The sequence below is a fragment of the Diorhabda carinulata genome, chromosome 6, assembly GCF_026250575.1.
Source record: "Diorhabda carinulata isolate Delta chromosome 6, icDioCari1.1, whole genome shotgun sequence".
Classification (NCBI taxonomy): domain Eukaryota; kingdom Metazoa; phylum Arthropoda; class Insecta; order Coleoptera; family Chrysomelidae; genus Diorhabda; species Diorhabda carinulata.
The window spans coordinates 25,157,906-25,172,566 of NC_079465.1; the positions used below are offsets into that span (position 1 = coordinate 25,157,906).

Genomic DNA, 14,661 nt, shown 5'->3' on the forward strand with positions numbered 1-14,661 from the left:
GGATAGTGGATTAAAAATCGGTTAAAAAGGGGTAGAAATAATTTATTACTATATGAGTGTTTTAATATTAAATTACTACATTCACAACATTAATTTAAGTAAAAAAGTACACGTATAAATAAATAAAAATTTTTTAGTGTGTATATAAACCGTGGGTTAAAATTACTACGCTACTATTAAAGTTTTCGAAAAAGAAAATACTTTTTCGGTACTTTATAGATTGTTTTTTTTGTATATATATAAAAAGAGAACATTTTGTTGTCCCACTGTAAAAAATATTTAATATAAAATACTTAAAGTCTAAAAAAAATATATCAAAATACAATGAATTCATCAGTGACCCAAATATATTTTTTACAAAACGATGTTTAATCGGTTTTTATGAATATATATGGGTTTTATACTATAGAAATCGGTGCATGTCTTGAAAAAAGTAATTTTGTACAACGTTGTCAAATTTTTCAAATAGTTTCCAAGGGTTTCCAAGAAATATAAAACAATGAGGTTATGTTTATGTTTAATAGAAAAATATATCTTGGATTTTCAATTTCTCTCAATTTTCCAATTGTTTTACGAGATTTTCCAATCCAATTTTTAGATATATATTCATTAATTTTCCTTTTTTGACATATTTTGGGTCCTCTCCTAATTTTATAAATATATTTCCTAATTTTCCAGCTTTTCCCAAGGTTTTTATGAATTATTTTCTTCCAAGTTTCCATGAAATTTATTAGTTTTCCGGTAAAATTCAATGGTTTTTTCTGTATCTTTCAGTTTATACTTCAAACTTCACATTTTTTTAACTTTCCAAACACATTTTTCAATTTTCTATATCTTACGGAATTTTCGAATATATTTTCATCGATTTTCCAAGTTTTTTATGAATTATTTTATCCAAATTTACCATATTTCTCTTAATTTTCTGAGGATTTCAGCACATTACATTTTTTTGTTAGGAATTTCAAATTTTTCGGATTACAGAACATTCAAGAGCTTCCCGTTTTACACACTTTTCCAATTTTTCAGCCAAAATCCCACCATTTTCCACATATTATAGGTTTTCCCTCAATTTCTAAGTATTTCTCTCAATTTTACGAAATGTTTAGAATTTCCCACTTTTTCCAAGGTTATTTCATTCAAATTTCCATGAATTTTATTAGTTTTTCGGCAAATTTTGATTTTTATGTTGTGGTTTGAAATTTTTCCGAATATCAGAAACTTCCAGAGTTTCTCATTTTCGATATTTTCTCAATATTTCGAGTAAAATCTAATGATTTTCTACATTTCCCACATATTTTAGGGTTTTCCCCATTTTTCCAAGTATTTTCCGATAATTACTAATTTTTCAACTTTTCTCAAGGTTTTCATGAATTATTTTGTTCAAATTTGCATGAATTTTAGGAGTTTTTTGGCAGTTTTCAAATTTATTCAATATCAGAATCTTACCAGAAGCTTTTCATTTACAAAATTTATCCAATTTTCCAGCCAAAATTTTTCCAATCAACTTCTCAACAATTTTTCCAATTACTCTACAGAATTTTCCAAAATGTTCCCTCTTTATTAAATTTCTCCGCATATTTCCAAGAGTTATTCAAATTTTTTGGTTATTTCAATGTTTTCACCGCCTACAACGTTGCCAAATACTATTACTTTTCTTACACACCACTTATTTTGGAAAGACAAATACAAATAGGTCACTACGTTATTGGAAATATTGAGCACGTATATAAAACTAAAAACAATTGGTCGTTTTCTTTTTGGCACACCAACTGCTTATCAAAAAACGTTTCCACAAAAAAAATTTTCATTATTTCGAATGGTTATTAGAGAAGCTCAAAGTAGAGATCAAACATTTACCGTAATTAAAGCATTTGTCAACTGACTAGAAGTCGTATGATTTTTTTTGTGATTATGTCAAATTTTGACAGAAAAAATCATGAAAAGCAGTTGAATTGAAATTTGATATACGGAAAAAATCTTACTTCCATTTCTAATATACCTTAAAAACTACATTTTTCCACGTATTGCTTTTTCTTTAAGAATACACGAAGCTAATTTCACATACATATATAAATATTTATATAAAAAAGAAGAAATTGATTATATAAGTTTCGGCGCATACTGTATATAAAGTAAAAAAAAACATTGAATCTTTGAAAAATAATCAAAAACATTTCAGCGTTTTACTATACGAGGGGAACGTTGAATTTTGTTATGGGGATTGAAACATTAAAAATACGAGGGGGATCTTCAATTTTGTAATACGGATTGAAAGCTTTTAAATACCAGGGGGATCTTGAAGTTTGTTTTATATTAATCGAAACATACTGTGAAAAATTTCAAATATTTAAAAAATAATTATTTGTTATACGAGGGATACGTTGATTTTGTTTTACGAAACCTACGAAATACGAGGGGGATATTGTAGTTGGTTTTAGGAATAGAAAGCTTTGAAATACGAGGGGGATCTTGAAGTGGAACAATAAATCTTTGAAAAATTAGTCGAAAAACATTTCAGTGTTTTGCTATATGAGGGGGACCTTGAATTTGTTTTATTAAATGAGCTAGGAAATACGAGGGGGGTTCTTGAAATATGTTTTAAGAGTAGAAAGCTTTGTATGAGCGAAGATTTTTTCCGCATTTATCTTATAATTGATTTTTTTTTGTTTACTATTGATATTAATGCTAATGAACGGTTGTTATGTTATTTTTGGTTATATATAGGGGGACGTTCTGATTTTTTTAAATAGTTGTCTTGATTTTAGTATACTTAATTTTTTTACCAATTATACAGGTTTTCACGATTTTCCAAAAATTTCGGAGTCATTTCAGTGTTTTCACGAATGTACCACATTTTCAAATCATTTTCTCAATTTTAACGGGGATTTCGGAATATTTTTTGCCAAAAATAACCATAACAAACCATTTTTTTTAATTGTACCTATCTACAATGTCCTTTTATATAAAAAGATGAAAGATAATTGTAATTAATATAAAATAGGAAAAAATTAATCAGGCTGTAAGTGTTTTTCAGTTATTACAAAATGTTACTCCGGATACAACATCTTTCGAATAAATTTTAAATATAATATTAATATTTAGCTATTTTTTTCTCAATTTTTTTTGGAGTATTTTATTCCAACCATTCTTTCTCGTCCACTCCTTCCATGGTGTCTTGCTCTAGAGTCAGGTTGACTTGTAATTTATTGCTGACTGATCTTTTTATCTGAATAAAGAAAAAATTTGAAAAAAAAATTAATTTTGATTTTAAACGTAATTGTGTGACAACTTTGAAGGATTTTTATTGTAGTTCAACTACAACTATTAATAAACAGCTGAGGAAAAGAGATTTGTTTCCGATACCTATTTTGATTACTACTACAGATTTTTTTATTGAAAAAAAAAAAAGAAAAAACTTTTGTCATAATGTATAGGGCTGAAATAGAATATGTATTTCGAGAAATTTGGGAAATAAAACGATTTCCAATTCAAAAAACTCAGTTTCGTTCAAAAAGATATCATGAACTATTAATCGATTCTCCCTCATACATAAAAATATTTTTGTTACGATAAAGGTAATAAATGCTATTTCTGTATATAACTTGGCGATGCTGAAGGATTTTGAAAATTTATTTGTTAAGTAGACAAAATAATTATAAAACAATTCTTACTTCGTCTTGTTTATTCTTAACGTCACTGACGTCGACGTCCCAACCGACTTTACCATGATTAAGACCTATAAAAGGACTAGATGCTGATTTATTTATTGTCCTTTCCGCACCACTATTCGCCTGGCCCTGGGATTCCGATACTACAACAGAACGAACATTTTTAGGTTATTTTCGACCATATTTTCAGTTTAAGGCACTCATTTTTCAAAAAGAAATAGCAAAAAGTTTTAAATACTTACATAATTCCATTCCTTCGGGCTGCAAACTTATTTTTTGTGGTAGCTTTTCTTTTCCATTGAACCAGTCCAAGCTGGACATTGTCGGGCTCCAAGTTACCCTAGTTGGGGGAAATAAATCATCTTGGAAGAGATCCGTCTAAACAAAAAGCATAATCATTTAGATAAATCAACTTAGTTCAAACTTTTGTTTCTTATCTAACTTCATGAGCATTAAGTTCCACTTTATTCACTAAATTTAGTGCCATACGACATGTGGTTCTTCGAAAAAATAAAAATAATGTACTAAAAGGGAGACGTTTTGATACCATTCTTGACATTGAATCACCAATCAATGTCAATCGATAAGAGACTATTTGCTGTTAATAGCCTTTTTGTCTACCTATATCCACCTTATTCACCAGATTCAGTGCTATACGACTTATGGTTTTTCGAAAGAAGCGAAAAGATACTAAAAGGCAACTTCTAGCCACAAATCGTTATCGATTCAAGACTTTTTGGACATTAGAAGTCTTTCGCTTTACCTATATCCACTTTATTTACCAGATTTAGTGTTATAGGACTTATGGTTCATGGAAAAATGGAAGAATGTACTAATAGATAAACTTTTTGGCACTATTTCTCACTTTTAGTCTCAATTCGTTTTCTATTCGAGGCTTTTTGGATGTTACAAGACTTTTATTCATCTTATTCGCCAGATTTAGTGCCGTAAGACTTCTGGTTCTTTCGAAAAATAAAAAAATATGCTTAAAGAAGAACTTTTTGACATAATTCCTCATATTTAACCACAATTCGTTTTCGATTCGAAGCTTATTGGATGTTACAAGTCTTTCTGTCTACCTTATCCATCTTATTCGCCAGATTTAGTGCCATAAGGCTTCTGATTCTTTCGACAAATCAGAAAATAAGCTCAAAGGGAAACTTTTTGACACAATTCCTCATTTTTAGTCACAATTCGTTTTCGATTCGAGACTTTTTGGATGTTACAAGGCTTTTATCCATCTTATTCGCCAGATTTAGTGCCGTAAAACTTCTGGTTTTTTCGAAAAATCAAAAAATAGGCTCAAATTGAAACGTTTTGATATTTAGAAAGCCACAAAAGATAGTCAATCAGAAAGAAACCTCCCGGGTATAGATAAAACGTGTATTGCTAAGCAAGGGCAGTCTTTTGTAACAAATTTCAAATGTATCCTTTGATCGCACCTGGTTCATCATCCCAAAAGATGTGAACAACGATTTCAAAAATAAAAAAAAAGCATCAAAAAGAAGTATTCGACAGGGTAGTGTTCTTGAACCCCTATAACATATTAAAAGTACTCCCAGAGAAAAAGAAGATTTAGGGTTAGTTTATGATGTTTTTCTAAATTATTTAAAACTGAATAACTTTATATGAAAAAATAATCGATTTTAAAGGATCGAAATTAATAATTATATTCAATTATATGAGGGGGAAACTATTTAATCGAAATATTTAAAAATCGAGTTGATTTAACAATAAAAAAAACAAAGATTACCTTAATTCTGGGTACGGTAAACGACAAAGGTTCAATGGAATTATTGGTAAGTCGAAAAGCTTTGGCGAATTCAACGTTCGATACATCACAGACATTTTTCGGAAGAAACGATAAACCTTGATGCAGAGAAGTGCATCTGTGATGACTCAAAGGACAGATGAACGGTTGTTCTTCGGTTATTTCGAAAGCGTATACAGTTGAATCGCCCTAAAATAAAAAAAAAGTATAATCATAACATCGATTCGATGGAGTTACTCACTTTTCCTGTAACGAACAAAGTCGAACTGTCCTCGTCGTAATGGGGAATCAGAATAGCAGGAGAAACGTCCAAACCGATAGTATTCAAAGGATTGATGAGATTGTCCGATTTGTAAACGTAAATCTGTCGTTCGGATACTTTATCGAAACCGGTTGCTACTACAAAATGACCGTCCAAAGCCCAAGTGATCCTGGCTCCTCGGTTCCCTTCGGGACCTTTACCTTCCCTTACTGGATATTCGTTAGCTCGAGGTTTGTATATGCGGATTTTACTGTCTTTGCTAGCTGTCGCACAATAAGAACCGCACGGCGACCAAGCGAAACTGAAAATTTGATCCGTGTGTCCTTTTAACACGATTTTTTCCGTTAAAGTACTCAAATCCCATAATTTGATCGTCATATCGTAGGAGCCTACAAAAATTATAAAAATAACTGTTTTTAAGGACTTATAATGAATTATTACCGGAAGCTAAAACGTCCTTTGCCGTTGGATGGAATTTGACGAAATAAATTTTATCGGAATGAGCGTTGAATTCTTCGTCCGCTTCGTTCGTTTGTTCCGTAAGACCGTTCTCTGGAATTCTCCATAATTTAATGACGCCGTCGTCGCAAGCGACCGCCAATCGTTTCGTATCAAAAGGATCCCATGCGAAATCCATGACGTTATTACCGTGAACTAAGGCCGGAATTACGCCGTCCGGTAACCGTCCCGTTTTATTTACTTCGAATACGGCGATTTTACCGCCAGGTCCGCTTAGAGGTACGGCCACTCTTTCTGGATTAGCTACAACCATAAAAAAGTGATTTAAACGAAACAGGGATTGATATATACAGTACAGATCGAAAAACCGGGATAAACCTGCAGTGGTCAGAAATAACCATTTCTGAAACCCATTTCCATATAATATTCTTGAATTGAAGCTTTCCTAGGCTCTATTAAGCATCATTTCCTAGAAATTTGTAAAAATCCTTTTTGGATCCCTTTTCCAGCTACTCTCTTCATACCGGAGAGATCCCAAAATACTAAATTGAATCCCAAGGATTCCAAAATCAAATAAGGACGAAAAAACCATCCAGATGTTCGTTTACTGGCCGTAGTTTCCAAAGAATTTGAAAGAATCCTTTTTGTATCCCATTTTTTCAAACTGGAGATCCCAAATTAATAAATTGAATCGCAAGGTCTCCAACTTCAAATAAGGACGTAAAAATCATCCAGATATTTATTTACTAGTCATAGTTTCCAAAGGATTTGTAAGGATTCTTTTCCAAATATTCTTTACATTCCTAAATTGAATCCCAAAGTCTCCAAATGCAAACATACATGAAAAATCTATCTGAATATAATGTTACTTTGTGTAATTTCAAAGGAAATTCAAAATTATCCTTTTAGAATCTCTTTACCAGCTACTTTGAGTATTCCTAGATTCTCAATTGGATCCCAAGGACACCAAATTCAAACATGGATGAAAAAACTATAGGGTTATTGTCCCACTGAGTGAAATTTCCAGAGGAATTTTGAGAATTCTTTTCAAATTCTTCTCATCAAACTGGAGGTCCTCCTTTATTCTTAAATGGATCCCTAGGAGTTCAAATTGGATCCCAAGCTCACCAAATACAAACATGGATGAAAAAACCATCCGGTTATTGTCCCAATGAGTGAAATGTCCAATTGAATTTGGAGAATCTTTTACTAGAATCCAATACTAGATGTTCTCACAAAACTGGAGATCCTCCTTTCTTCTTAAATTAATCCCAAGGTGTCCAAATCGAATCCCAAGGTCACCAAATATAAATAAGGATGAAAAAACTATCCAGGTATTTGTAAAAACGTTCCGGACATACAGTTTTCAAAGTAGAAGCGCTCCTACATCCCTAATTGAATCCCAAGGACACCAAAATACTATAAAAAGTTATCCGGGTATTAAAAATTTCCAAAGGAAAAAATCCTTTTTTCTATATACTTTCTATTTAACTAAACGGTGTTGATGATCTAAATCGAATTGAGATGAAAATGATGACGGTTACCTTGGAATCCATCACATTCACCGGGTATTTGTCTACTTAGATTCCTGATGTTTTCAATATGGAACGATTTGTGTAACGGAGTACCTTTTAAATGTCTAAATTTCGAAACACGACCTAAAAATAAAAACCAAATTAAAAAAAAATAAAAATATATTTGTATATTATTACGGTACCGAATACAGTGGAGGTTCTTTTTGGTGTTGGTACAGACACTTCTGATTTCCTCATTCCAACCGGATCCATTGATTGCTGTTTAGCTATCGGCATACTTTTTCTATTGTTATCATCTTTCAAAACATCATCGGTATTTTTACGATTTTTTAATGAATCTTTTCGTCTAAGCATCACCGGGGAATTTTCCTTTTTATCCGAACCTTGTTCTTGTACAGTCATAGACCTAATTCGAAGGATAATATTTAAAAATTTCACTTTTCGGATACTAACATAGATTTTAACAAAATCAAACATCCAATAAGCTCACCTATTTTCGTACAATTTTCTCCTTTCGGCGATACTAGCCCTCTGCAATGATCCCCTTTCGAAATCAACAGAATCCATTTCTTCCGGATCATTTTCTTTGGAATTGGATTTTTCGAATAATTTTCTACGTTCTGCGGTACTTGGAGTTTTCGGTACGTAGCCAGAATCGCTGCTAGCTTCTTCTTCTCCACTAGAAGCAGATTTTCCGTTACCGGATTCTGATTTCAAATTCGATTCTTCGGTTTTTATATTAGATGCATCCGGTACTTCTTTTTCTTGATTTATCGTTGTCGGTACAGCCGGTACTGAAAATACTTTAGAAAAAGTGTTTTCGGAGTCGTTGAGGTTCGGTGGGGTAAACGGTTTCGGACCCAATCGTGGCTAAAAAATATTAAAATATATAATTAAAAATAAATAAAAAATCAAATGTAAATAAGCAAACGCATGCTGTGAAATTTTTTATATATGTACAAAAAAAAAGCAAAAAAATTCAACAAAAATACAAAAAAAATGAAATTGCAACTGAGCAGAGCGAAAAATCACACAGTGATTATCTACAAATAAAAAACGAATCGTAACACTGGAAATAACCTTGTATCCACCGGAGGCAGGTGCGATGGGGCTAACAGAAGTAACAACGGGGGCGCAACTGTTTGTACGAGGTCTAGCAACGGGTTTAGGTACATTAGCATCATCGATTGATTGGGAATCACAAATTGAACTTGTTCTCGATGTCCTCGGTAAAGGTTTAGGGGGAATTATAGAAGTTATCTACGAAAATTTTTCCATTCGAGGTTATGTTCAATTTTTTTTTAATCAAAATACAACATCTCTAAAACTAATCAATACTGTACGAGTGAAGTAGTTCAAATATAACCGTAGCTTGTTTTGTTTTAAATTCGGTGATTTTTTTTTGTTTTAGTGTTTCAAATTTTGGTTATAATGAAAAATTTCCGGATAAAGTTGAATGAAAAGTCATTTTCTAAATGATTTATGGGTGAAAGTTATTCAAAAATTAGTGAAGTAACAGTATATACGAGGTGCGTGAGAAAGGTTACAACACATATATTTGTTATACCGTTCAAAGTAGTTCATTTGAACATCTAAACATGTCACAAAAGTTGTTTTCAAATTGGTGTGACTTTTAACTGATCGGTGACATTCTTTTAAACGTTTTTATGGGTCTAAACAGTATATACGAGATGCGCGAGAAAATTTACAACACAGATATTTGTTATACCGTTCAAAGTAGTTCATTTGAAAATCTAAACATGTAACGAAAGTTGTTTTTAACTGACGTTTTCATGAGTCTAAATAATATATACGAGGTCCGCAATAAAAGTTACAAGACTTATTTCCCATTTGAAAAATATTATACCGTTCAAAGTAGTTTATTTGAACATCTAAACATGTAACAAAAGTTGTTTTTAAACTAGTGTGACTTTTAAATTATTGATCACATTCTTTTGAACGTTCCAATAGGATTCAAAAGTATATACGAGGTGTACCAGAAAAGTTATAAGACTTATTTGCCATTTAAACTATGTTATAACCTTCAAAGTAGTTCATTTGAACATTTTTAAGCTGGTGTGACTGTTAACTGGTCGGTTACATTCTTTAGAACGTTTTTATGGGTTTAAAAAGTATATACAAAGTTTGGGAGAAAAGTTACAAGCTTTTACGATGAAGAAGATGCTGAATTAGTGAAATTTCCTAAAAACATTGCAAAGAAACTACCAAAAATGGCAATTTTTCACTCTAGGATACAAAAAAACCATCTGATAAGATTCTTACCATTCTAAAAACGGTATGCAATCGATGGTAGTGAATCAAACGACGAAAAACGTACGGATTTGGTGTCAATGAACCACAAAGAAGCTTTTGGTCGATCTAGATGAAGCTTTGACTTGTGAAATAGACAATTAAAATTACAAATTTAAATATTTTTAAATTTAAAAAATGTGATTTTGGTTCAATATTTTTGTTAATTTTTGATATTTTTATAAAAAGATCATATTATACCATAGCAATAGATTGTCGGATTAAAAAAGTTGTATCGTATTAATTAATCAACGACTATGTCCCTTTATAGTCACCAATACACAAAGAACCTTCAAAATTATTCCAAATAACCAAAAAATAGATTATTAAAGTTATTTAGACCCACTTATGTTTAATTAATTTATGAAATAGGAAATCAATATCAATTAATCACCTTTTCTAATTCATTATCGTTGATTTTTGCATTAATATCATTATTTTCTTCTTCGATCTGTTTATTATCCTTCTCAAAATCCTTGATCAATCCCTTAACAGGATGAAGATCAACTTTTTGTGGCGTCGATTTCGTTTTTTGTGGTTCCGGTTTAGAATTCAGTTTAAGATTGTTGTAGTCTTCTCGCATTTGTTGTAAACTACCCCTATGTACCTAAATACAACATTATTACAACAATAAATTCATTCCAAACTGAAAAAATTGAAAATAACTATGGACACGTTGGAAAAAAAATTTTTCTATTCATGTTATCAGTATGTTGATAGAGAAAAACTTACGACTATTGGTTCCTCTCCATTTTCGCGTTTGGCTGGATCTAAAGACATTTTTTGTAAAGGAACGTTTTTTCCTTGGAACCAATCAGTCGATACTAGTTCTGTTATATAACCTGGAGTGTCTGGATAGATATCCGAATGAAAGTCCCTGAATAAAATAAATAAAATGACCTCGTTAAGAATGGCAATAGAGTTGAAACGAGCGGCCGAGTTGAACGTGAAAAACTCAAAATTTGATTCTGAAAGACCCCAAAAGACTTAATTTCGGTTTTCATATCAATTTTTTTCATCACTTCAGTAGTTTATTACAAAAAAATAATGAATATGCTCGAAGCTTATTTATTCTTGCCTTGAATCATACCCAGATATTTATTCATTGAGAAAAAATTAAATTTCTCAGTATTACTTTATATAGGGGTTGTTACGAAATGAAGATATACACTTTTAGATAAATAAGTGTTAAATAGCTACTGCACAAATTTGTTCCACAAAATCTAATTTTTTTCGATAAATAAATGTCTGAGGGTGATTCAAGGAAAGAAACAATAAAATTCAAGCACATTTTCTATTATTTTTATGAAATAAACTGGTCCAAAATGTAGTAAACATATAATACTTCTGCAACAGCCCCTGTACATGTTAATCCTGTGAAATATAATATTTTTTTTTATGAAAAAATGTCTGAGGATTAATAAAACAAATAATTAGTACACTCCAAGCATGCATTTCATTTTTTTTAATAAAAAAAGTGATCCTACATGTATTAAACTTATAATACTTCTGAAATAATCCCTGTACATGTTATTTCTATGAGATATAGTATATGTTTGATAAATAAATATCCGAGGATTAATCAAGGAAAGGAGTAATAAAATCGAACACGTTTTCTATTATTTTTATAAAAGAAACTGGTCCAACATGTATTAAATATATAATACTTCTGAAACAACCCCTGTACATATTAATCGTTCCCCTTCTATTTTTTCTGGAGCGAAAACGGTCCTGAATGTCCTTCAGCTCCAATTGCACGCACTTAGTGAATAAATTCAGGTTTATTCAATTATAAAACAAAAACAGTTAATGCTTTTCTATGTAAACGTATCATTAGAAATAAATAAAATACCATTATTCAATTTGATTCGTTATATTAATAACAAATAACAACAATTCTCACCTGTATGTTTTTCTAGGTACTTGATAAGTCACTGGAATTACGGAAGAACTGGTCAGTTGCAATATTCTGTTAACTTCTCCCTGCATTATATTTAAAGCACGTTTCGGTACTAAACAGACCCCTTTTGTTTGTTCTCCGGAATGTCTTATACCTTCTATAAAATAAGGATCCTTGTCGGTCACTTCCATGTACATAATGGTTGTATCCCCTAAAAAAAAAGGAATTATATGGTAACTAACTAATATTATTATAAATAATAATCTAACTCACCTTTTCCAGCTAAAAAGAGCATACCGGTATCAGCATCATACAATGGGATCAATATACCAGTAGAGCAATCTAATTCTAAAGTCTTTTCTGGTTCGCATATATTACGAAGGTCCCTAATTATCACCTGTCTTAATCTCTGAGCATCAAATCCTGTTGTTAAAATCTTATTTTGTTCACCGAGCCAAACTACTTTGGAATCTTTAATTCCCGGGTGGGAATTTGTCGATTTTATACAGGATGATTCTAATCTGGGGTCTACTATTCGTACCTTGAAAGACAATTCATTGAAAAATGGTTCATCATTTACCAATAATTTTATTACTAACCCACTAGGAGACAGCATTTCATATAAGCAGCATTCGATTTGAAATTTAATAAGTTCTATACTATATGGTGCTACCAAAAAATGCTTATATACTTTTATTAGACCCCTTTAAGTGCGATACCTCCAGGTTTTACCACAGATTGCAGGAAATTCAACAATACAGATATCAAAAAAGAGAGGGTCTTTTAAATGTAATGCTCCAAGGTTTTAACATAAATCCCAGGCAATACAGATGAAAAATTTGAATATTTTTACACTCAAAAGAGAATTTAGCAAATTTTTGTGTATTTGTGGTACTGCAGGAAACCATCTGAAGTATGACAATTTTCTTTCCAATTTGATAAATTTAATAATTGATTTTTGTTCTAGGCACCATTGTCCTTATAATAAAAAGAAACATCCACATAGGATCATCAATAAAAGACAATTTAGAAACAAAAAACAACTTTAAAATAATCATTGAAATACTATGAACTAAAAATATCTGTAAATATAAAAAAAATATTGCAAGAAATATAAAAGTCTCAAAATAAAAAAAATAGGTGAAATTATTGAATAAACCAAACAATACATGATAAATCATCATGATTTTAGGTCTTTTTATATAAAATGAGTATAAAGTCAAAACATTAATTTTCATCTTTTATTTTAAACTGATTTTCTATCAAAAGTAACCAAAAACCAAGAAAATTATCAAAAAAAAACATATAAAAAGATGTAGGAAGTAAAAAGTTGTAGAAAATTAAGGTTAAATCAATATTTAGTTTTTTTTTGTATTTCCCTTAATAACAGATAAATTTGAGAAGAAATTTAATAAAAAAATGCAATTAAACTTTGATATTAGTGGAATGAGGTTTTAAAATAGATGTATTAGTAGAATATTTCTTGCAATAAAAAACCTTTTTTATAATGAAAGCCACCAATTTAGTCTTTTAATTGAGCAGCAGTAACACAAGAATCACTTAAAATGAGATAAACGCCACATCTAACAAAGTTCATTAATCCTTAATTCTATATAAAACAAATTTTTTTCAAGATATTTATTCATATTACTCACTTGTTTATCTTTTGCTGAGGTAGCCAGTAGTGTTCCATCCCTTTTCCAACTAACAGATTGGATTACTTCTGAGGCATCAGAATTTGAAAACAATTCTTGTTCTGTGAGTAAATCCCATAAGGTTAAAGTAGTGAAAGAAGTGGAATGAAGAAGAAAATCGGCCGTCGGATGGAAACCAACTAATTCTACTCTACGTTGTTTATGAGAAAAAGTAGATTCTGCATTACTAAGCGATTCCTAAAAATTATGATAAACGTTAATTATTAAAATAATTGATTCTTGTAACTCACTTGTAAGCCTTCTTTAGGAATGTTCCATATTTTTACTAAGCAGTCTTGAGAACCTGTAGCTAAAAGTCCATCGTGGAATGGCGAAAAAGAAATATCAGTCACAGTATCAGAATGAGCGTGCAGAAGAGGTAATAATTTTCCTTTTCTGCCGTAATCATCTAAGGGGAGCACAGCCAAACTAGACCCCGAGTGGTCCCAATTAAATGCCATGAATTTAGCAGAAGCAGCAATATTGTTTCCATAAGTTTGATAGGAACCCACACTGATATCTCGAACATAATTTTCGGGTTTAGGGACAATAGGGGCAGCATTTTTGTATTTACTCGCTTTAAATCTCCACGCCATGATTTAAATTTTCTCACTTACATAAAATTTGTATACCTAATAAGGAATATACTATGTAAATAGGATAAATATTATTAAATATACTTCAGTTTTGGTTCTACTATATATACTTAATAGTAATTAATAATATTAGTACTTAAACTATAATTGGGCGTAATTTGAATTATTAAATTGATTTAAAATGAATCAACTTTTGTTCTATACGCCCATCACCGGGAAAGCTTGACACTTCTGTCGGTCAAACAAAAAACATATGTCAAAAATCAAAACAATGTCATACAAAGCTGCGATCCGTATCTCATCCGATTAAATAAATAAAATAAGTGAATAAATTTATTGTTAAACTTCATATCGTTATACTTTATCGTTTAATATTATAATTTAAATAAAACTGGTACGTTGCACATTAGTCGCTTTCCAATTACATAAAATGAACACCCAATCGAGCAATGCTTCATACCCACGT

At 30.8% G+C, this 14,661-nt stretch overlaps 1 protein-coding gene across 2 annotated transcripts; it reads right to left on the reverse strand.

The window, feature by feature from the left end:
* Positions 1-253: 253 nt before the first annotated feature.
* LOC130895911 (coronin-7) lies at positions 254-14,432 on the reverse strand. 2 transcript variants are annotated; one of them, XM_057803522.1, is made up of 16 exons: positions 13,851-14,431; positions 13,561-13,797; positions 12,179-12,446; positions 11,909-12,116; positions 10,738-10,882; positions 10,400-10,612; positions 8,776-8,955; positions 8,186-8,565; positions 7,878-8,101; positions 7,705-7,818; positions 6,143-6,463; positions 5,681-6,090; positions 5,422-5,628; positions 3,911-4,046; positions 3,672-3,811; positions 254-3,226 (listed from the first exon to the last, which is right to left on the reverse strand). In XM_057803522.1, exons 1-16 carry the CDS (start codon positions 14,193-14,195, stop codon positions 3,134-3,136), a joined length of 3,621 nt encoding a protein of 1,206 aa, XP_057659505.1. In that variant the 5' UTR covers positions 14,196-14,431; the 3' UTR covers positions 254-3,133. The 2 variants fall into 2 exon arrangements, with proteins under 2 accessions (XP_057659505.1, XP_057659506.1); XM_057803523.1 differs by lacking the exon at positions 8,776-8,955 and having other exon boundaries at positions 13,851-14,432.
* Positions 14,433-14,661: the final 229 nt, after the last annotated feature.

Bases quoted from the DNA above. Each gene is read 5' to 3' on its own strand.
- LOC130895911 (XM_057803522.1), bottom strand. From the start codon at position 14,195: ATGGCGTGGAGATTTAAAGCGAGTAAATACAAAAATGCTGCCCCTATT. The intron at 8,102-8,185 runs GTGAGCTTATTG...CCTTCGAATTAG, and splicing joins AGAAAATTGTACGAAAATAG to GTCTATGACTGTACAAGAAC. The intron at 5,629-5,680 runs GTGAGTAACTCC...TTTTTATTTTAG, and splicing joins CTTTGTTCGTTACAGGAAAA to GGCGATTCAACTGTATACGC.